The sequence below is a fragment of the Anastrepha obliqua genome, chromosome 2 (genome assembly GCF_027943255.1).
Source record: "Anastrepha obliqua isolate idAnaObli1 chromosome 2, idAnaObli1_1.0, whole genome shotgun sequence".
Classification (NCBI taxonomy): Eukaryota; Metazoa; Arthropoda; class Insecta; order Diptera; family Tephritidae; genus Anastrepha; species Anastrepha obliqua.
The window spans coordinates 37,087,878-37,108,952 of record NC_072893.1 but is presented as its reverse complement, the minus strand read 5'-3'; the positions used below and the strand labels follow the sequence as shown (position 1 = coordinate 37,108,952).

The following is a 21,075-nucleotide window of genomic DNA, read 5'->3' as shown; positions in this document are numbered from 1 at the left end:
TAGCCGTTTGCGACGTTCAGCATCTCTCAAACGCTTCAAAATGGATAAATAATATTATTTATTGACTGTCTGGCCAGATGGAGGTACTCATGGTGCACTAGGCCTTGGAAATCGAAGAAAACAGTACGAGTATACGATAATGTAGAAAAGTGCATCATGAATTTATTTCTAATATTACTAAACTTATCGTATTCACTATCTGCTCCAATCAATTATGGCATTGTTCGAGATATGCGTCTTCGAAAGTTTTGAGGGATTTAGGATATGTATATAAAAGAATTACAAACAATAATTTCATAGAAAATAAATTTTTATTATATTAATAACCATAATATTACAATACCGGCCATTCGTTGCTATGCCTCGTTGAATAAAATCAAAACAACCAATCAGAAAAATATCAAGCAAAATTATTATTATTAATTTTCTATCTCAAACCGTTTTTGAACTATGCATTTGGGTCATAGTTGAACAGCTTATGCGGATTATGAAGTCTAGATTGTGCTATAAATAGTGGAAAATAGGAAAAACTAAGATTTTTTAGATTAAATTTAAGCAAATATTCAATTATTAGTGACGAATGAGAGTGATGGCGCGGCCTGAGGGCTGTGGGAAGGGAGTTCCATCATAAAAACAAGCCTATAACCTTCATTGGGTGAAAATATGAATGTATAAAAATGTGTACGTCATTTGGTGTTGTCGTTTCGTAGTGATGCATGGACAACGTACAGACATTCACTTTTATAGTATAGATTGAAAAGTGCAAGTTTTAAGTAGATCAAAATTAACACTATTTTTGAGAGTTTTTTCGGACGCGGTCTTGTGAATTTTCTCTATTTAACGCATATTGCACGGGTTTTTATATAGCAGAAAACATTCAACACCACAGCAGAAAAAATTGTCAAAATTCAAAGCGGAAATCAACGAAAAATCATTATTTTAGTTTTATTTACTATTATTCCTTTATTACTATAATGGAAATCTCTACCACTTATCAGTAAATTTTATTGCGAAGACGACTTCTTAATGCTTTTGAAGTCCATCTGTGCACAATATTTGTACTTCATGTTCCAAAAGTACGGTTCGAACTCAATGAACCTTCAACTATCAGTCTGGTCGTATGCCCAGCATAATCACACCCGGCTGTAGCGGCCGCCTGAGGGAAACAAAACATGCATCAGTAACAGCTGACAGACTGGCTGACTGACTGCCTGATTGACTTAGTGACCTGCTGCTTTTATGATTGTTATTTGCGCACATTTGTCCATTTTTTATTGTTTCTTGTGCTGTAATTTTTGCAGTTGTTGATTGTTTATTGTAGTCATTATGTTGTGGTTTGCCAGTAACAAAACAAAAAATAGGTGTGTGCCCAAATCGTGTTGGTTCTTACGTCATTTTTGGCAATAGTGGTGAAATATATCTGCTGCAAGACTCACTAAAGGCACTTTATTTTTTAAACTATGCCGCACCACAAAACTTTCTTGGTTTTATTATAATTTAATCTATTTTTTTCTGCAAAATATTGCCGGCGAAAGAGTCATTAGAAAGCTATTTTGAGAGTTTTTATATTTTGTTATTTCAGCGTGCAACTTGCACTTAAATGCGAATTTCCCGTATTAGTTTTTCATCTACTTGTAAACATTATTGACTTTTAAACGCGAAAGTGGAGCCTGTACCTACTTATATATTTCGCTACCGTGCCCTTATCACCTGCAGAGCTCAATTGAAGCCTACTAAATCAACTGCTGAAATTAGAAAATTTTTGAATTATTATCTAAATATTTGTAAATACAAAGAAGGTAACGCAAAATTAATCACCCTGTCGGAAGTTTTATAATTACTGCAAATGACGTCGTACGCCAATCATATTTGACATTTTTAAACTAAACAGCTGCAGTATACAGAGTCCGGCACTCGAAGTGTTACCAACTTCAGACCGCTTGAGCAGCTGACGCACGGCCATAAGCTGTCTGTTAGTTGGCTAAATGACAGTCCACAGTATTGTTTACAAGCGCGCGGAAGCATTTTGCTGAAAGTAAACGCGAAAAAAGAAAATCCGTAATGGATTTCAAACATAAAAGTGTCATTTCATTATATGATATATGGCTGGAAAATCACAACCAGCGATTGTTCGTGAGCTCGAGCACCTTAAAATAAATTAAGTTTTTGTTTATCGCACCATTGCTGGTTGCAATGATACTGGTTGTTCGCGAAACGTCATGGAGGTCGAACTTGATTGTTTCCATACTAGTTTGGCTCTTCCCCGCAGGAATCCCAAGTTCAACGTATTCGATGAAACCAAAAATTAATGAAAGTTTACCTCTGCCAACCCAAATCCCAAAGGCTTTTTGGCAATTGATCTGCATTTTTATTTAATTGTTTATTTCTATTTATTTTATCCTTGTTCACTCCTATCGGGAGCTTCGACAAGACTCTTCCATCGTACACGGTTCTGTGCTGTTGTTTTTGCATCGTCCCATAAGATGTCGGCATATGCTAGTTCGCGCAGCATCGACCTTCTCCAAGTGTTTTTTGATCGACCGCGACATCTGCCCCCTTGCGGGTTCCAGTCCAGTGCCCTCAATGTGTGACCTATCCACCGCCACTTTCTGCGTTTGATTTGCCTAAGGATGGGTTCCTCGTTCGTTAATCTCCACAGTGCGTCGTTACTGATGGTGTTTGGCCAAAATATTGTAGCCTCTGTGTGATGGTGTTAGTGATCAGCTATGTTTCGCTATCGTACAACGATACTGACTTTACGCATGAGCCGAATATTCGTAGTTTAGTGCGCCTTGAGATTTGTGAACTCCGCCAGCTGCACTTCGAGTTGGGGTTGTCTGGATTCTTCTACGTTAATCTATTTGATTTCTTTCTTGTTTTAGCAGCCGCAATGCAAATAATGCGCTGAACTTTGTGCGGGAGTAAGGATGGAAAGGATAAGTTTTTGAGGTTGAGGAATAAGATATTTTTGTTTTTTTTTCTTGTTTTTTTTAGAAACAGGAAAGTAGGTAAATTAGGAAAATGGCGAGGGCCGCGCTTCACATGGGATTCGAACCCAGAACTTCTGGGATGGCAGGCTAGTGCACTTACGCTAGTCTGCCGAGGCCATTTTATTTTATATTTGGTGATTTTTAAAATTCCTTGTAAACAGGAAAACTGAAATTCTGGAAAATTATCATATCTTACGCTCTTTGGGGCCGAGGAATACATATTAGATGTTTATTTTTACCTGCTACTTACGCTAGGTGGCCAGTGGACCACTTCTACTACTTATATATGTAGAGTGACAAACACCGTAACCTCATAACCTAACTTACGCTAGGTGGCGGTCCCGCACAATTCTAGATATTTTTTATAATTTTTTATTAAAAAAATAGTATTTTTATATAGTAAGGCTGGGAAATCCATTTTGTGATGCATTTAAAATGTTGAGCGAAATATTCAGACGATGCTCCCAGAATTGGTCACATCTGAAAAATTATTTTTGGTTCTTGGCGTTTTTTTTTACCGAGAATATGCCTTCACAAACCTTTTCACGTAAGTTTGTGGAATGCTGCACTTACTTAAAAAAAATTAAATAGTTTCTACCAAATGTTCAGCGCATTCATTTCGTTCCACGGAGCGGACGATACCCATCGAGTCAGTCAACTGCTAACAGTTGAGCTATAAGTGTGAAAACATGAAAGATTTTAGAAGAAACTTGTACATAATCGTCTTTATTATTTTACAAAATCAGCTATTAGTTTTACTCATATCTTTTGCAGCACTTAATTAAGCTTCATTTGTTTTTCTTGTTTTGCAGATTACAAAGCCACAATAATTTACGGAGTAATTGAACATTAATTCGAAAGCTTTCATTTTAAGCGAGTTCGACGTTTCATACGCGCCATTTATCCCCAGCAAAAGTTCAGTGACCAGCTTTTGACCGCTCCACATCAAAGCCGTACAATGACGACGAAACCAGCAACAATAACACTGGGCATTAGTGGCCGCATTGGTAGCAAAAGCAGCAGCAGCAATCAAAAGAATAGCGTCTCATTTGCCGCTCGCCCCACACACATTACTCAGTCATCGCCAACACTGGCAAAGCGTGGACACATCCGCTCCGCATCGCTAGAGAATGGCAACTCCTTTACTGCAAAAAACACACTCGGTTTGCCAGCGGTCGAGGGAGCACAGCAGCAGCAGCCGTCGGCGATAATGAATCATAATACCGGCACGCTGAAGTCGCGCAATGAACAAAAGCGCATGCGTGGACAGAAATTCGGCAGTTACAGCAGTTTGGATCAGGATGCAATACCTGGGGCAGGGCGAACCAAGTTTCAGAATATACGCCAAATATTTGAAATAACCAAAAAGCGCACCTTTGGCGGAGGTGGCGGAACAACAACAGCAACAAAGACTGCGGCAGGGAAAGTGAGTGCCAGTGGCACAATTGATAGCAGCACAGCCGATGCGACAGGTAGTGGCAGCGATAATCAATTAATGCACTCTCTACCGCCTGTCACAACACCAGCCATTGCCTCCACCACTCCTGCCCTCATGTCCACCTCGATGCCGAGTCTACAACTGCGCCAGCAGACACAGCAACAGCCACACCAGCAACAGCAGCAGCAGCAACAACAATTACATATTGGATATCAGCAACATACACAGCTAGTGCGCAAGCCAACGCCGACGCTAATGGGCGGCAACGGAAGCGGAAATCGCAACAGTTATTCGGAAATGAGTGAACGTCTGAGTATTTCGGAGAGTGTGGGCGGCGGAGGCGCTGGTGTGGGTGGCAATGCATTAGATGTGAAGCAGAAGTTGCGGCTGCAACAACAATTGCAGCAACAGCAACAGCTGGTACAACAACAACAGCAGCTGCAGCAACACCTGCAGGCGCAAAGGCAACACTCACAGCCCTCAATGGGTCAGCAAGCGCACCCACTTCAACAACAACAGCAACAACAGCAGCAGAAACAGCACCTACAAACACAGTTACAGTTACAACAATTACAACAACAACAAATGCGCAGTTCCGCCGGTATGCCACACTTGCCACATATCTCAGCTGCAACAGGCGGCCAAACAGCCACAACAATGAATGGCAGTGCCGCTGGTGGTGGTGGTGGCAGTGTAGAAACCGGCGAACAGGTTTGTAACTAGATTTCATACCAATGGTACACCAAACATGCATACATACCTACATATTATCTCAAATTTCGCTTCACGGACGAGCTGTGCTGTGCGCATACATATAAATCTTAGGTGTGTCAGTGTCATTAAAATAACAACAAAAACAACTGCAACAAAGGCACCAATCTGCACAAAAGTCACAGCAGCCGGCTCGTTCACGGCCGTGCCCAGTTGCACCGCACAACTGTCGTTGTCAGTCGGTTGCTGGGTCGATCGGTCGTTCAATCGCTTTCAATTATTTTTCTCAACTTCATTTATCCATTTGTACTTTTACAACTTTTGCTTAGTCATTCATTTTTTTTATTTTTACAACACAGCCAAAGGTAACAGCAGCGATCGCAACAGCTACACCAACGACAACAACAGCAGTAACACCAACCATGTCTATGATGACGTCGTATGAGAATCTTTTACGCCCCATCGCCTTCAAGCCAATCCCTTTCGAGCCGGACTACAGCATACAGAATAATCGTTATGTGGCTAGCGAATTGGCTGTAGCAGCGACAGCGTCAGCATCTGCGTCGGCGGCTGTTGTGGGCGATCGTTACGGCTCAACGCCATCACTCGCTGCGGCCCAGGGTTCAAATAATATGCGTTTTGGCAGTAAGTAATTAATGATGGGAAACTATTGATTGGTGATGGCTTAGATTTTTGTGTACATGCTCTAATGTATTCAATCCCGAATAACCTTAGAAGTCCCGAAATATCGGGATTCTAATTTGACAATTTTGGGATCCCGAAATATATCGTAATATAGCATTTACGTTATTCTAACCACTGAGCATTACAATAATTTTTTGTGATGAATATGATTTTTGGACTACTTTTACTAAGGACGTGCCATACTATAAAAATAATCGCCAATCTATTTCGTATTAATTTACATCTGAATGTTGTAACTCAAAATAACCTAAAAATATTTCAAAGTAAAAGAAGTCATATTGAGTTTTACACCCCTTCCCCTGTGCACTTGATAAACTCACCCTCTTGAATGATTCAATAATAAAAGGTTTGACAAATCGGCTCCCTTAGGAATACACTAGGTAGCTAATTAAATAAATTTTGAGTAAACGTCAAATTTGCAGGAAAAACCTTTTGCTTTCAAAAGTGTGTGATTATGAGCAAAACCTTTCTCCTTATGCCCAGAGCCAGTACGATATGGAATACATCCTGACATATCGCTTAATTCAGGATAGTATAGAAAATTTTTCTAGGACAATGCGCGCAAGAAATGGACATTTTGACAATCCAAGCCTTTCAAATATAGGTTGCCGATGTATCTACTAAATTGGTTGCTTTAAAAATACACAAATTACCAACAAGAGTTCATTAGCAAAATGTTATCAATCACAGCTCGTAGCACCCAAAGCTTTGTAGCTCGTGGCAACGTGCAGGCTAGTGATGATCAGGTTTTGAAGGAGTTCGCATTTTGCAATGAGGTTAAATAGGGGAAGTGCTGAATAGTCTCCACGAGGACGCGATGGAATACATTGCAGGGTTTTTTAATAAAAGAACTGGGTTTGACGGATCATGAGCATACCTACAAATGGGTGGATGAAGTATTCAGAACACGTGAATATCAACGATAAAGTTAAAAAGCTTATTTTGTTGATTTTGTTTTTGGTCAACTGAAGTATTCTATGAAAGAATTCGTTAGGGTCATAATGATTCGGTAATATGTATAAAAGCGTCTTATTGGCGAGATTTCCCAACTTCGCGCTTGATTTTTTATTATTTTATTTAAAAATTTTAAATTAATAATTCACATAATATATTTTTCGGATTAAGCTAAACAATTTTTTGTTTAGGGGGGGAAACCGGTTTAGGAGGCTAAAATTTTGGTGTTTTTCGAGAATTTTTTGAACAAAGAAGGAATAATCAGAAATTGTTTAAGTTTAGAGGATATTTTACTTATATATTTACATAGGTACACTTTTAAACTTTTTTGAAGCTATTTCCGCGGGAGATAGTGGCGTTAGAGGGTGCTGTCCATGGGCGATCGCCATCCGAGTGTGTTGCTGGTGGGAATTCCTGAAGTTGCAATTTTTCTCTGAAATCAACAGCAATTCTTTTTTAACAAATTGCATGCTTTTGAGGCGTTTGAACACAAAGTAGTTTTTATACCATATTTTTTCATCTTTTTTGCTTAAAAAACTATATTTTAAATAATAATATAGTCCCAGAATTAGGTTCATATAGATTAGAATTGAATAAAGAAAAAATCCCGAAAAATTTTAGAACGAAGTTGAAAAAAAGTAGTTTCGAGAAAAACGTCGTTCTAACTAACGCGCGCTACGGTGCGGAACCGACGGGCAGTCACTTAAGGGGTTAGGCCACTCTAGGATTTTCAAAATATCGACATTTTTTTTTTTTGCTTAAAAGATGCTTTAAACTATTTAGAATATAAAACAAAAAGTCATATGCGTGAAAAAAATGTTTATCTCTAATATTTCGCACTTTTGCGCGAGCGCCTCTGACGTCTCTGACACGACTATTCAAATTTAAACCGTGTTTATCTCAAAACGTGATTTTTCAAAACTGCACGCAGCATAACACAAACAATTTTTAATATTTTCACTTGTAATTGTACAAGGATCTTTAGAACATTATTCCGCACTGAAATACGTACGGATTTTTTTATTAATTAATTAGAAAAATTTTTATAAACAATTAACGGTTCCATTTTAGATGAAAAATTCTATATTACTTTTGACTTCAAACATCTGCAAAATACACAAATTTCAATATTTCTAAAATTCCGTACGTATTTCTACAGCTATACTCACGTCGATTGAGAAGAATTTTTTTAATTTGGTTTAGGTGGACATTTACGTCAGTTGTACTGCGTGCCGTGAAGTGCCTTTTTCGCAGGGTGCGTTCAGAGATTCACTCCAAAGGCGCCATTTTGTAATATTTTTCAATAAAAATATTTGTAATTACACTTAAATACATGCTTAATAATATACTTAAAAAGTTTTTTCCTAGCACCTTTCTTTCAATGTAAAAAAAATCCTTAAAAACTGCTTTTTTACAGTAGCTAGAGTGGCGTAACCCCTTAAGTGCTCATACGAGTAGAATCGGGAATAATGCGATTTTGGCTTTAAAATTTTTACCACATACTATTCTTGAGTAGTTATACTAACGATTTATGCAATAAAAAAAATCGATTTTTTGATCGATCTAAACCGGTTTTCCTCCTTAAATATCAATTGGCAATTTCCATTTGTATTCGAAATATGTTTACATTGTCCATAAAATATTATTATTATTATTTATAGGAGATATATACAATATAACCCTAATTTAATTAGCACACTGGCTTCCATAAAATATACAATTTACTCGTACATTAAAATATTAATTGAAATTTATTTTTTAAGCCGCTTAAGTAAGAAAACACATTTTTGCTTCCATTTTTATCAAACAAAGTTTAATTTTTTCCTCCTTAAATACATTTCGTGAGGGAGTGTCAATATACAATAATAATAATAAAACCGTTACTTGATTATTTTTCAAGATTGACTATTTGTCAAATATTTGATATTCTGTATTAAAATTAAAAGCTCTTTGCTTAATAAATTGTCAAAATGTCAAATTCTTTTGACAAATACTCGTAAACACATTTTTGAACGATTCAGATTTAACTCTTAAAGCTGCTTCAATCATTTCAGAATTATGCATTCCTTAAAATAGCATAAAAACAGGAAAGAATTTTTCCTAGACTCTTGAAGTAGTCTTAATAAGTTTTGAGTATAATCTTTCAGCAATAGCCATTACAATTAATTTACACACAAGATTTAAATTTCATTATTTATGCAAATCCATTTTATCTGAATTTTTTTTATTTTATCCTATATGTTTTCGAAATTTTGGAATGAAAAGTCTTGCATAGCAAGTCTTGATTTTATGTGAAGATATTTCTTAAATAATGTAATTAAAAGTAATGGAGAACTAATTTCTTACATTTTTGCGGGCTCCATTCAGCAGTTTTTCCACTAAACAGCTCGATTCTGCGTACATTGCAATGATCACCACAAAGTGATGAAAAGTACTGGGCATACAAGCGTTCTAGTTTTATCAAATTATGCACAGAAAACCAATAAGATTTTAACTTGATAAAACTCTTGATTATTTGTAAACTTTTCATTGATTTCTCAAGTGTACAGAGTTGGCCGAAGTTGAGTGAAAAAATTTACATTCAAAACAAATTATATTCAAATTAGCCCGCTATTTCCGGTATTCGGGGTTGTGATTCCCAATACTATATACACTAGTACGCACAAGTTGTTTGGGTAACTGCAGTAGGTCGCGCCCGCGTATGCTTCTGCGTGCCACATCAAAAAAGTGTCTTCCTATCGGACGCCTCCCACCATATAATAAACAACCTCCGAAAATTTGTCTGACATAAAAAAGTTGCTCATGACAAACCTCCCTCATTCTAAGGCGACATAAAACTTCAATTAGATGTAAAAATTAACATACATAAATCAAGAGATGCGCGCAAAAGCTCGGCCTAGGCCTGTCAATATTGTAGGCGTATCACATTTGTGCCGTCAGGTAAATAGGAGTGGAAAAGTGTAATTAGGGTGCATAAATGAATAATCCAAATAAGGTAGAACTGCAATAACTACTTTTTGGAACTATTGGTAAACCTGTTGTATTGCAAGATGCACACGCTCCAATGGTTTTCCCAGCATGTCCAATGTGTTGAACACCAATTTGAAGGAAGTCGGTTACATATTTGCCTGTCCGATTTTTTATTTGGTTCAGCGCTTGAATGAGAATTAAAACAGTTTGATTTTTTATAGGCGGAGTTGAGGCGGTTGTATCGTCAGTTGGAAGGCGCGCAGACAAGTTGGACAACAACTTTTATTTTGACTTTTATCTTTCGTTATTTTGTATTGTACAGGTTGGTCCACCAAGCGTTTATAATTTGGGCTATCTATTTTCTGACTTTGGGAATTAAAATAATATTCAGAAAGTCTTTGGCAATTTGCACTACTTTCTCCTTTTTTTATTTTTCCTCGCGTTTTGAGCGGTCTGTTATCTAACCTAGGCAGGGACACTCAGGGACATGTTAACTCAAATTTATTCTCTATAGCAGGGGTCTCCAAACTGCGGCCCGCGGGCCAAATCCGGCCCGGTAGTGGCATCCATCCGGCCCGAAACAGCTTAAAACTAGTGTCATCAATATGGCCCACGACAGCTAATGTTTTACTGTTGTTACTATTGCTGTTATAATTTTAGTGGAGGAGAACGAAAACAAAATGATAATTACTCGATTTTATTTACTTGCACGGTAGTACTTTACGAAAGAAATGTGAAGTACCTAAGCATATTAATAACTAAAAAATAATTAATTGAAATTTGTCCCAGTAATACAAAAAACAAATTCTAATGAGATTTATGTAGTTGTAATTTTCCACCGACCATTGTTTGTAGTTGTGGATTAATTTTACTTCTAGCAATTATTAAAAGAGATTTAAGATGCTGATCATATGGGATTGAAGTCCACGGAAAAGGTGATAATCACAAGGTGCAATATCCGGAGAGTATGGTGGATACGGCATTAGCTCCCATCCGAGCTCGTTGAGCTTGCCGAATGTTTGCCTTGTGGTATGAGGTCTTGCGTTGTCGTGGTGAAACAAAACTTTGCATCTATTCACTAAAGCCGGCCGATTTTTGTTAAGTGCCTCATTCAGGTTTGATAGCTGATGGTAATAATAATCAGCAGTTATCGTCTGGTTTGGTTCCAGGAGTTCATAATAAAAAATACGGGCCATATCCCACCAAATAGACGGAGAAGGAGAATCTTCTTGGGGTGAAGGCCATCTCTAGGGGTTGATTCTGGTGTTTCATCTTTATCTAGCCATTGGCCTTTGCAAACAGGATTATTGTAAAGCATCCATTTTTCATCACCAGTAACGGTTCAAAAAACTTTCATATTCAAGCCGTTGCAGCAGCTGAGAAAACACATTCACGCTCTGCTGAAGATTGGCGACGGAAAGTATGTGCGGAACCCATTTTCCCACCTTTGAAACCTTTCCCAACTGAACCAGGTGCACGTGAACTGAATGTCAAATTTGGCTCCACTTCCACGAGTTCGAGCAAGGCGTTGGAGTTAAAGACTTTAGGACAACCAGCGCGCGGGGCATCCTCCACGTCGCAGTTACCACTTCGGAATTTTGAAAACCACTTTTGCGCAGTCCTTACACTCACGGTATCCTCTCCGTGAACAGTGTTTATTTCTGCAGCAGCAGTTGTTGCATTTTTACCACTTTTATAAAAAAAATACAAAATATGCCTCTTATACGCGTTCCAAGATTCCATTTTATTTATTAACAACACGTGCTTCTATCCGCGATTAAAACCACTTCTTGAATGCACAATATATCAAAGAAAATACAAATAGTTCCGTTATATTCCGCGAATAATTTTTTGTATGCAGAAATCGTACAAAAGTGAAATTATGGGTAAAATACGCACGTACTTATGGACTGGCCTGATATTACACTGGTCCATCAAGTTTTTTATTATCATAAACTATTTTGACTGTGACAGTTCATATCTCCTCGGAACGAAGTGAACCGCTTTACGCTTGAAAAATGTTTGGAAATATTGCAAACTTAATTCGAAAGTCAATGACGTATAGCCCGAATAGTGCATTTATTGAAAAAAAGTTAAAATCAAAGCGCATTTTCAACTCGACGGAACAAGCAAAACTGCGCAACTTGGGTTCGGAAAGCTCGAAAGTGTTGGTCGAGAAGCCGATGCAACCTCAGAGAGTAACAGTTTAGTGCGGTTTTTGGAGCTGCGGCATCACTGACTCATTTTTCCTTGCAAATGCTGTTGGAAATGCCACTTCGGTGGGACGGTAGGCGCTACAGAGACATGATACACGATTTTTTGCTGTCGGAAGTTGAAGACATGTACTTGGACGAGCTTTTGCTTCAACAGGATGGCGCGCCATGTCACACTGTTCATGCCTCAATCAATCTTTTGTGTACCAAGTTTGGTAATCGTGCTGTCAGCCGTTTTAGCAATCAATGTCTATTGTACCTCAGAGCTGCGATTTGACGTCATTTCCTTAAGGGGATAGGGGTAGTCAGAGAAAATAGCCGACAATTGTTAAATTGTTAAAAAAAATCGAAATTTTTGAAAAAAGTCCTTCGATCAGGTACCAGCTTTTTATGTTTTTCAAAAGCAGTATAAATTTTATTGAAAATACCAGGCGGTTTTTAAGTTACAGTGATCACCAGTTCAAAAAACATAGTTGTGAGAAAAAAGCATTTAAAGTTTTGCTATCGATTGCTGAATAACTCGAAAAGTATTTGTCAGATTCACTTTAAATTTTCACACAATATTTTTAAGATCAAATTTTTTGAAAATTCTGGCTACCCCTAACTCCTTAAGGCGAATATACAGCAAACCATTCGTGTGAGAGCCAGAAACCGTCATAAAGATCTTGGTGAACTTGGTTATAAGATGCGCTATTGCGAAGCCAGCCAGCTTTCCATAAATAATGAGAAGCTTTTTATTTATAGATATATTTGGTGCTTATACCATTTATTTTCGCTTTTTGGCCGAGCTCCTCAACCTATAATGTGATGCACGCCTAACTGTTTTTCCACAAATGAGGGGCTTATGGCTTTGTTTTTTGTTTGGCTTTTATGAGTAGCTTTTTTGTGGCAAAAATACACTCGCAAGTTTGACGTTGTAGGTAGAGGGGCGGCCGCTATTAGAAAAAACAGTGGCTTGCCTGGACACTACCGAATGGTAGTCACACACCCGTCCATTCGGCTATGACGGCCGCTTGTCTGCGCTTTAGAATTAACTAATAATAAAAAAAAATTGAATTTTGTAATTTTGTGGCCCGAAATTTCTTCAACAGCATATATAATATCCGTTTCAGTTATTATCAGCTTCAAAGAATTTTTCCTTGAGGGAGTTCGAGCTTCAACCTTACTCCTTTTGCATTGCACGGAATAACAAGTGAATGACGTTTTTCAGACTTTTTGATACGATTTTCTATGACTTTACGCAACCATGTTAGATAAAAGAGCGTTTTTGAATCAGGTAATCTCAACTGTGAGCATTTTTTGATGACCAGCTGAGGATGTTTTTACTTAAGGATATGTACAATGCACTTATGTAAATGTTATTACCCTATAACACTACTGAATCGTGAGCTGAGTCCAGCCGTGCAATGTAAGCATCGGAAATATGGTGGATATGGAGTGGCGCTCGGGAGCCAGTAAAGGTTGATGCGTTACTGAAATCCACCTTGCAAGGTTTTTTTTTCAAACTCAGAGGGAATCTCTCAACCTAAACTCAGAAGGAATCTTTCACTCTAAACTCAGAAGGAATCTCTCAATCTAAACTTAGAGGGAATCTCATAACGGCATTTTGTTTCTGTTTTCCAAATTGCGCTCCACACAAAGTTCAACATTCTATGACTTCATGCGCAGAGAGATGCGCGAGTCAGTCAGAATTGTTTGAATTGTTTGTTGGTAAATTTCAGTACTTCAAACCAGTTTGTTCTTTTTTCGCCTAGTAGATTTGTGCAACCCATTACGAGTACGAGCGCTTTCGATTGATCGTGGCAAGTTTGAGTTTTGACGCACTGTGTTAGAAATCAGTCAATTGTTAATAATATTCCAGCGTGACTCGACTGCAAATGACTGTGTGTATGTCCGTAGTTGCAAAATTTGCAACGCGCAAAGTGCATTGGAAAAAGCGGGGTGTATGAGGAAGTACCTGCATATTTTTAATTAGTTGCAGATAGTTTCGGTTTCATAAGGCACTTTTATAGACTGGCGTATTCGGCAAATGAGCTGCTCGTTTCGAAATGTAAATTGCGTTACTGTTTATTTAATTAATGATTGCGCACTTATAGACTTACATGCTTATATGCTTATAAGTACATGCATACAAGCACACATACATATATTGCAGCGTTTTTTAATTGCTTCTTCTTCGTCGTCGTTTTTGTCCAGGCACGTCTGATTTGCGGCATGGGGGCGCTGGCGTTGGTGGAACTTGCGGCAGTGTTGGTAGTGTCGGTGGTGGCGTTGCGACTGGAGGCATTGCTGTTGGCGCTTATTCAAGCAATAATTATTGCAACAGTCTTATGGCGCGTCGTCGTGGTTCCAGATCGTTGAAAATCAACGATAGCATGGAATCGATTCGACACACACCGGACTCCTCGGATGTGAATAGTCAAAGTAGCACAATGTAAGCCAAGGAAATGTACTTATAAGTGAACATTAAGAAAATAAATAAAAAAATAGAAAAAATAAAAAATTATAACTGAAATAGAAACTTTTATATGCATTTAACTCATTTTATTGGCATTCATAGTAAATCAACTGGCAGCAACAACAACCACATCAACAACAACACCAATGGCTTAAACAGCAATGGATTCGGTGGCGCAAATGGCTATGGTTGTATTGGCGTGGGCAGCACAGCTGGTGGTGGTGGTAATTCTAGCGGTAGCAATGGTTGTGCCGGTGGCAAGTACCTGCTGAGCGAACAGTGCGACATGACACCTTCACCATCCGACTCAGGCATATCAGACTTGGAAGCCGCACTAAAGGATCGCGACTCGGAACTGTCCTATTTGCGTCAAACAATGGAGCACAATGAGAAAGTAATATTCAGAGTACAAAAGGTTTAAGGCATTTTTGCACGACCACACAAATGCTGAGTAGTAGCTAATTCACGTCTTTTTATGCTTTCCTTTTTTTGTTTTTAATGATTTTTTGTAGGACAAGGAGAACTTCTGGGAGCAGGAGACAAAGCGTTTAAAGACATTCTATGAGGCTCAACAACGCGAATATCTGCTGAAGATGAAGAAAATGGAACAAATGTTGGCTATGCAACAATTCCAATTCAAACAACACAAGCTGCGGCACACAGAGCAATCGAACAAGTTGAGAGAGCAGGTGGCCGACTTCAAAAATGAAAACGAAATACTCAGGTGACTAATGCAATTTTTTCTTTCATTTATTTTCAAATAAGATAGTAAGTAAGCTCTCTTATATTTTTTTTTTACTACACAAAATAGTGGGTGCGGGAATAAGTATCCTCCCTCGTAAAAGAGATGTCGCTGCTGAAACTATTTTTGTTTTCACCCTAGTAATATACTGGTGATTTGAAAGTATAAAGGGCTTGATTGAAAAGTAATGAGCCTTCCCGCGCGGAGAGTCTGCCAAGCGATCAACCGAATCAGCTGGTGGGGGAAAATGATCGTTGGACCTTCCCTTTCCACTAGAAACCGGTCCCAGTTCGCTGGCAACAGCGGTGCAGTCAACATCGCTCCGCGCGTGAAAGATGTTTTAAAAGTGTCTTAGGATTTTGCAGTGGCGATCACGAACAATGGAACAATGGCGAATGCAGCGATCGTTGGAGCAACGTTACTCGATCAAATTTTGCGTAAAGCTAAACAAAACGAGTACCGAAACCATTGGGCTACTCAAGGAGGCTTACGGGGACCAATCTCTGTCCAGTGCCCAGGTAAAACGGTGGCACAAGTCGTTCAAGGAAGGTCGTGAGGACGTCGAAGACGAACAGCGATCTGGAAGGCCTTCGACGACGCAAACAAACGAAGATGTGAACCGGGTTAGTGAATTTTTGAACATTGACCGCCGTGCTAGTCTACGTGAACACGATTCCGGCGGATGAGTTTAAAAAATGTTTCCTGCAGTGGAAGGACCGCTACCAGCGGTGTATTGACGCACAAGGGTCCTATTTTGAAGAATATTAGTTGTACAAGCCAAAAGGTTTAATAAAACTGGTTAAAAAAATAAGGCTCATTACTATTCAATCAAACCCTGTATATGTGAGGTCTCAACCGCATTAGTTGACATTCGTTTGAAGCATAAAGATTATTTTTCATCTGACGTCAAAAATGTCTACGTTCGTCCCAAAAAGACAGCATTTGCGGGAAGTTATGTTTCATTATTACCTTTTAAAGAAAAGTGCAGCTGAAACGTGTCGTATATCTATCAATATTTACGGTAATCGCGCTCCATCGAATACAATTTGTCTAGAGCGGTTTCGATGCTTCCAAAGTGGCAATTTCGACGTGAGTGATAAACATTGCAAAGGGGCATCGAAAAAATACGAAGATACTCAACCACAACAATTATTAGATGAAGACTCATGTCGAACCTTTGATGGTATGTCTAATGAGTTGAATGTTGACAGATCAACCGTCGGTAAACGTTTGCACGCAATAGAAATGGTGCAGAAAGCAGGTAACTGGGTGCCACATCGATTGAAGGAGAGGAATATCGAGAGACGTTTGGTGGCGTGTGACATGCTTCTTGAACAACAGAAAAGAAAACGTTTTCTATATCGCATCGTCTCAGGCGATGACAGATTGATCTATTATGTACACTATGTGACAGCACCAGGTTCGGTTAAGTTAGCTTAGGTTGGCCTCGCTAGCTGAAAGCTGCCTACCTATTAGTCCGTAGTGGTACCAGATGGAACTTGACCTTTACGCGTTTCTTTATAGTAAACCAGCAGCAATTTATTTAAAAAAATCTCCCTTTTTGCTAAAATAAAGCAAAGCAAAGCTAAATACAAGGTGGTGCAAAATTAATCACCTATTCGGAATATACAGTGTACTCTCTCTGAAGCGAACACACACAAAGGTCTCACAAATTTGTCCGCTTAAGAGAGATGCCCGCTTATGATCAAAATATAACAAGAATTCATAAAAATGCGTAATACAAAGTGAAGTCCAAAATAAACTCGACTGAGCTCAAATAGAAACCACAGGAATTTTTGCTCTGATAACTTCGAGTTTATTTATTCAAAATAGCCCCCTCTGGTCTCTATACACATCACAAACCGAAGTAATGTGCAACTTCATGTGAATGTGATGAAACCTCTCACCTCTTATTTCCAATCCCCTTATATCGCCTTCCCGTGGCGATGCTGCTAACCTATCACGAAGATCAAGTAACATTCTATACATGATATAGATGAAACCTTGTTGGAAGTGATAGGAATGAAAGATATAAGGCGAAAATGCCGAAAGGAGGCTGGCCTTTAGGTTGACACCCTAATGCCAGTTTAAAACTGTTGAGAATGTATATCAAAATGTAAATATTTGTATTAAAACTATTGATGTAGTTATCAAATCTGGCAACCTTTCATGTACTTGTCAAAACCTGGAAATAAAGTTTAAGTCATTCGTTGTAAATCCACGCACGTGTGCTTTTCTTTCTTAAAAAAAACAAACCCCGTCTCGACACATCAACAACAGCCTCGTAGAAGCAGACTTAAAAGCGATGAACGTTCGTAATTGGAGAAATGAGGCAAGAGAAAGACTGAATTGGAGGAGGATTGTTGATGAATCTATGGTCCACCACAGACTGTGAAGCTAAGAGAGAGAGAGAGATGTATAGAGATACACTGTTTTGCGCGATCTAAAAGCTTTTCGAAAGACGGTTTCAGGTCATTGACCGGAATATCCTTCAGAATGTCGGTACAAGCCTTTTGAATGGCATCTACGGACGCAAAACGTTTTGCTTTCATGGCCAAATGTAATTTTCCGAATAGGTAGAAGTCACAGAGAGCCATATCAGGCGAATACGATGAGTGATTGATGGTTGAAATGCAATTTTTGGTCAAAAAATCAGTCACAAGAGTAGATCGATGAGTTGGTTCATCAATAAGCGCCAGCTTACTCCTTCGCGGTATTCAGAGCGAATTCGACTATTGCGATGTAACAAACGCTTCAAATCGCCAAGATAGAAAATTGCATTGACGGTTTGGCCCATCGGCATTAACATCTTGTGGACAGTTCCCTTGGAATCGTAAAAACAAATGAACATCGACTTGATTTTTGACTTCTCCAGACGCGAATTTTTGGGTGGTGGCTCGTATGGGGCCTTCTATTCGGCACTTTGACGCTTAATTTCAGGTACATGTTGGAAACACCACGTTTTATCACCAGTTTCAATAGTGTAAAGGAAGTTCTCGTTTTTTCTCGTCTCTTTAATGAGGTCTTTCGAATGTTGAATTCTGAGAAATGTTTGGTCCTTAGTTAACTTGTGCGGAATGAAACGTGCACAGACCTTTCGTAAGCCCAAACGATCAGTTAAAATGTGATAAATCGATATTTTGGAAATATTCAACTACGATTCCATGAATTTCAATGATGATTCCGGTTCATTTTTTATAAATTTACGAACAACTTCGATGGAGTTTTCGGTGATTACTGATTTTGGGTGGCCCGTATGTTCATTGTCGTTTATGTCTTTACAACCATCTCTGAAACGTGGAAACCACTCATGAACTCTGGCACGAGATAGACAATCATCACCATTTTTCCATCAATTCAAATGTGTCGGTAAACGTTTTACCGATTCTAAAACAAAATTTGATATTAGCTCTTTGTTCGAAACTCATTTTTCAGTGTGACTCAAACATACTGACACTTTAGACGCAATAACTTCGCTTCCACTGAACCGTATGTCACCAAGCTTTCACTGGAAGTAGGCTAGGGATGTAGCTTCCAGCGCACTAACTCATTAAAAAGATGGCGCCTTCAAAAACATTTTTATGACGCCAGCCTTTTTTATTTTGGACTTCACCTTGTATTATATTGCATGGTGTGTATTTAGAAAATGGCTCCTCGCAAGTACAGGACATCCTGTGACTATGTGGTCTATCGTTTCTGCGTGTATTTGGCATCTGCAGCATTTATCATCTGAGAAGTTGGGATCTTTCAAAATGTATTTTTGGTGAGGATAACATGATCCTGAATGGCGATCGCAAATCCTGCAGTTTCTGGATAAAGAGCTCAGGTGCAGCCAGCTGTAGCTGTTCTTCTGTTCAATATTTTGGTCCCGCATTATGTGTAAGTGTCTACCGTGTAGCTCTTTCAGTGCCCAAGTTGCTTTTTTTCGTCCATTGTTGTACATCTTATTATATGGTCTGTGTTGTGAAGGTTTAGTGGGAAAAATTAGTAAATAAAAAAATGAACTAAGGCAAACCAATGAACTAATGAAATACCAAATGATCCAATTGCGAGAATAAATTCGAATTTTCTAAAAATATCGACCCCAGCGCTACCTAGCGGACTTAAAAAGGCTCAAATCAAAAACTCACAATTTTTATTTGGATGGTTTTATTGTGCAAGAGAATATGAAAATGACTATTTAATTTGATTTAATGACTATTTTATTTAAAAAAAATTTTTTTTTTTGTTGTTTTACAGGAGTACCAATAGCAGTCTGAAGAACTCAGAGCGCAATTTAAAGGACAGCGTCGCATACATAGAAGAGCAGCTGCGTGAATCGGAGAACACCATCGCCGGCATAAGAGCGCAGTTGGAGGAGAGCGAATGGAAAGTTTGCGAGCGCAATGGCGAGCTCGCACTGCTCAAATCACAGCTCAAGGAGGCTAATGTAAGTTACCCAACTCTTGTATGCATCCGGCTTTCATTCATTCATAAAATATACCAATGAATCTTTCTCCTTTCCACAGGTTGAAATCACTCTGAAGGAGCACGCCATTGTTCATTTGCGTCACGAAAACACCAATGCTGAAACGCAGATTTACGAAAGTCTACAAGAGAACCAGAAAATGACGAAGCAACAGAAACAAGTCGAGCAACAGCAGGCACGCACCGATAAACAATCCGAAACTGAGCTGAAACAACTGAATAAAATTATTATACTCAAGGATCAAGTAATACTCGCGCTCACTAATGAATTGGCCAAGTTGCGCAAAGAGCTCTCCGACTTGGCTATCTTTCAGGAGTACGGAGAGGAACCCTCCGGTCGCTTCATACGACTCAAACAGCAGCTGGATAATCTTACCGACATTTGCAATCGCACGCGTCGGCAAGCGCACAAATCCGACATGAGCGCAGCCGCGTCGAAGGAGAAAGTCATCGACGACACCAATCTCGAGTTGATAATGAATTGTCTTAAGATCGCACCGCCACTGGATGACACCGACGAAAGTGAAAACGAACGCGAGCAAACTAAACAGCTGTGCGCAGAGAAGCGTTTGGCCAAAATGTCGGCCGATATACAGAACTTTGTCTACGGTGCACAAAACCTGCCCGACATCGCCGTCAATCACAATCACCACAAGCCGCTCAAATACTCCCATTCCAATCCACACAAGCTGGAGGAGTCCACATTGGACACGTTGATCGAAGAGTCGGCCAGCTATGCCGAAGAGATCGGCAAGTTGCGCAAACAGTTGGACGATGTGCGTGTCAATTTCGAGCTGGAGAAGCGGCAGTGGTGTGAGGAGCGCGAAAAGGTGCTGAACTACCAAAAACAATTGCAGGCGCACTATATAAATATGTATCAGAAATTGCGCAGCTTGGAGAGTTCCAATGAGGTTTAGCCATGGCGCGTATATGGATTTCATGCTCGCATACAGACACACAACGATTATTGTTAGTTTGCGAAATGAATGGAAATAGTTTAATTATTATGTTGTTGTTGTAATTTTAAAGGCATACATGGTTTACCATTGTGTTTTATCTTATACCATAAAAGAAAATATTTATTAAAAATGTTATGCACTTAAAGCAACATAAAATAAATGGAATCGGACTGCAATTATTCCATGCACTCTCTCTCTCTCACACATACACACACATACATATGTATATTTATAAAAGTGCATATATCCAAATAAAAGTTAATTTTCATATACCACATAAATCTTGATGGATTTCATACTGCGAAGAAGGTGGCGCAAAATCAATTATCCTATCGGACGATTTATAATTTTTGCAAATAGTGTCGTGCGTTAATCATATTTGACAGACAAGCAATGGAGTGCGTGAAGGTCAAAACAAAGATTTCCATCACTCAAAATCATTTTTTTTTTTTCAGTAAAAAAGTTATT

General features: G+C 38.8%; 1 protein-coding gene across 2 annotated transcripts in view; it reads left to right on the top strand.

Moving 5' to 3' along the window:
• Positions 1 to 20,839, top strand: part of LOC129238810 (myb-like protein P) — a 166,132-nt gene extending 145,293 nt beyond the window's left edge. Inside the window, exons 4-10 of one of the 2 annotated variants that reach the window (XM_054874002.1) lie at positions 3,803 to 5,139; positions 5,499 to 5,784; positions 14,178 to 14,415; positions 14,542 to 14,833; positions 14,952 to 15,163; positions 19,421 to 19,610; positions 19,690 to 20,839. In XM_054874002.1, coding sequence (XP_054729977.1) covers positions 3,949 to 5,139; positions 5,499 to 5,784; positions 14,178 to 14,415; positions 14,542 to 14,833; positions 14,952 to 15,163; positions 19,421 to 19,610; positions 19,690 to 20,565 — 3,285 coding nt within the window. In that variant the 5' untranslated portion in view covers positions 3,803 to 3,948 and the 3' untranslated portion in view covers positions 20,566 to 20,839. Of the gene's footprint in view, positions 1 to 3,802; positions 5,140 to 5,498; positions 5,785 to 14,177; positions 14,416 to 14,541; positions 14,855 to 14,951; positions 15,164 to 19,420; positions 19,611 to 19,689 lie in introns of both variants that reach the window. The other variant, XM_054874001.1, reaches the window with a different exon arrangement.
• The last annotated feature ends 236 nt before the right edge of the window (positions 20,840 to 21,075 follow it).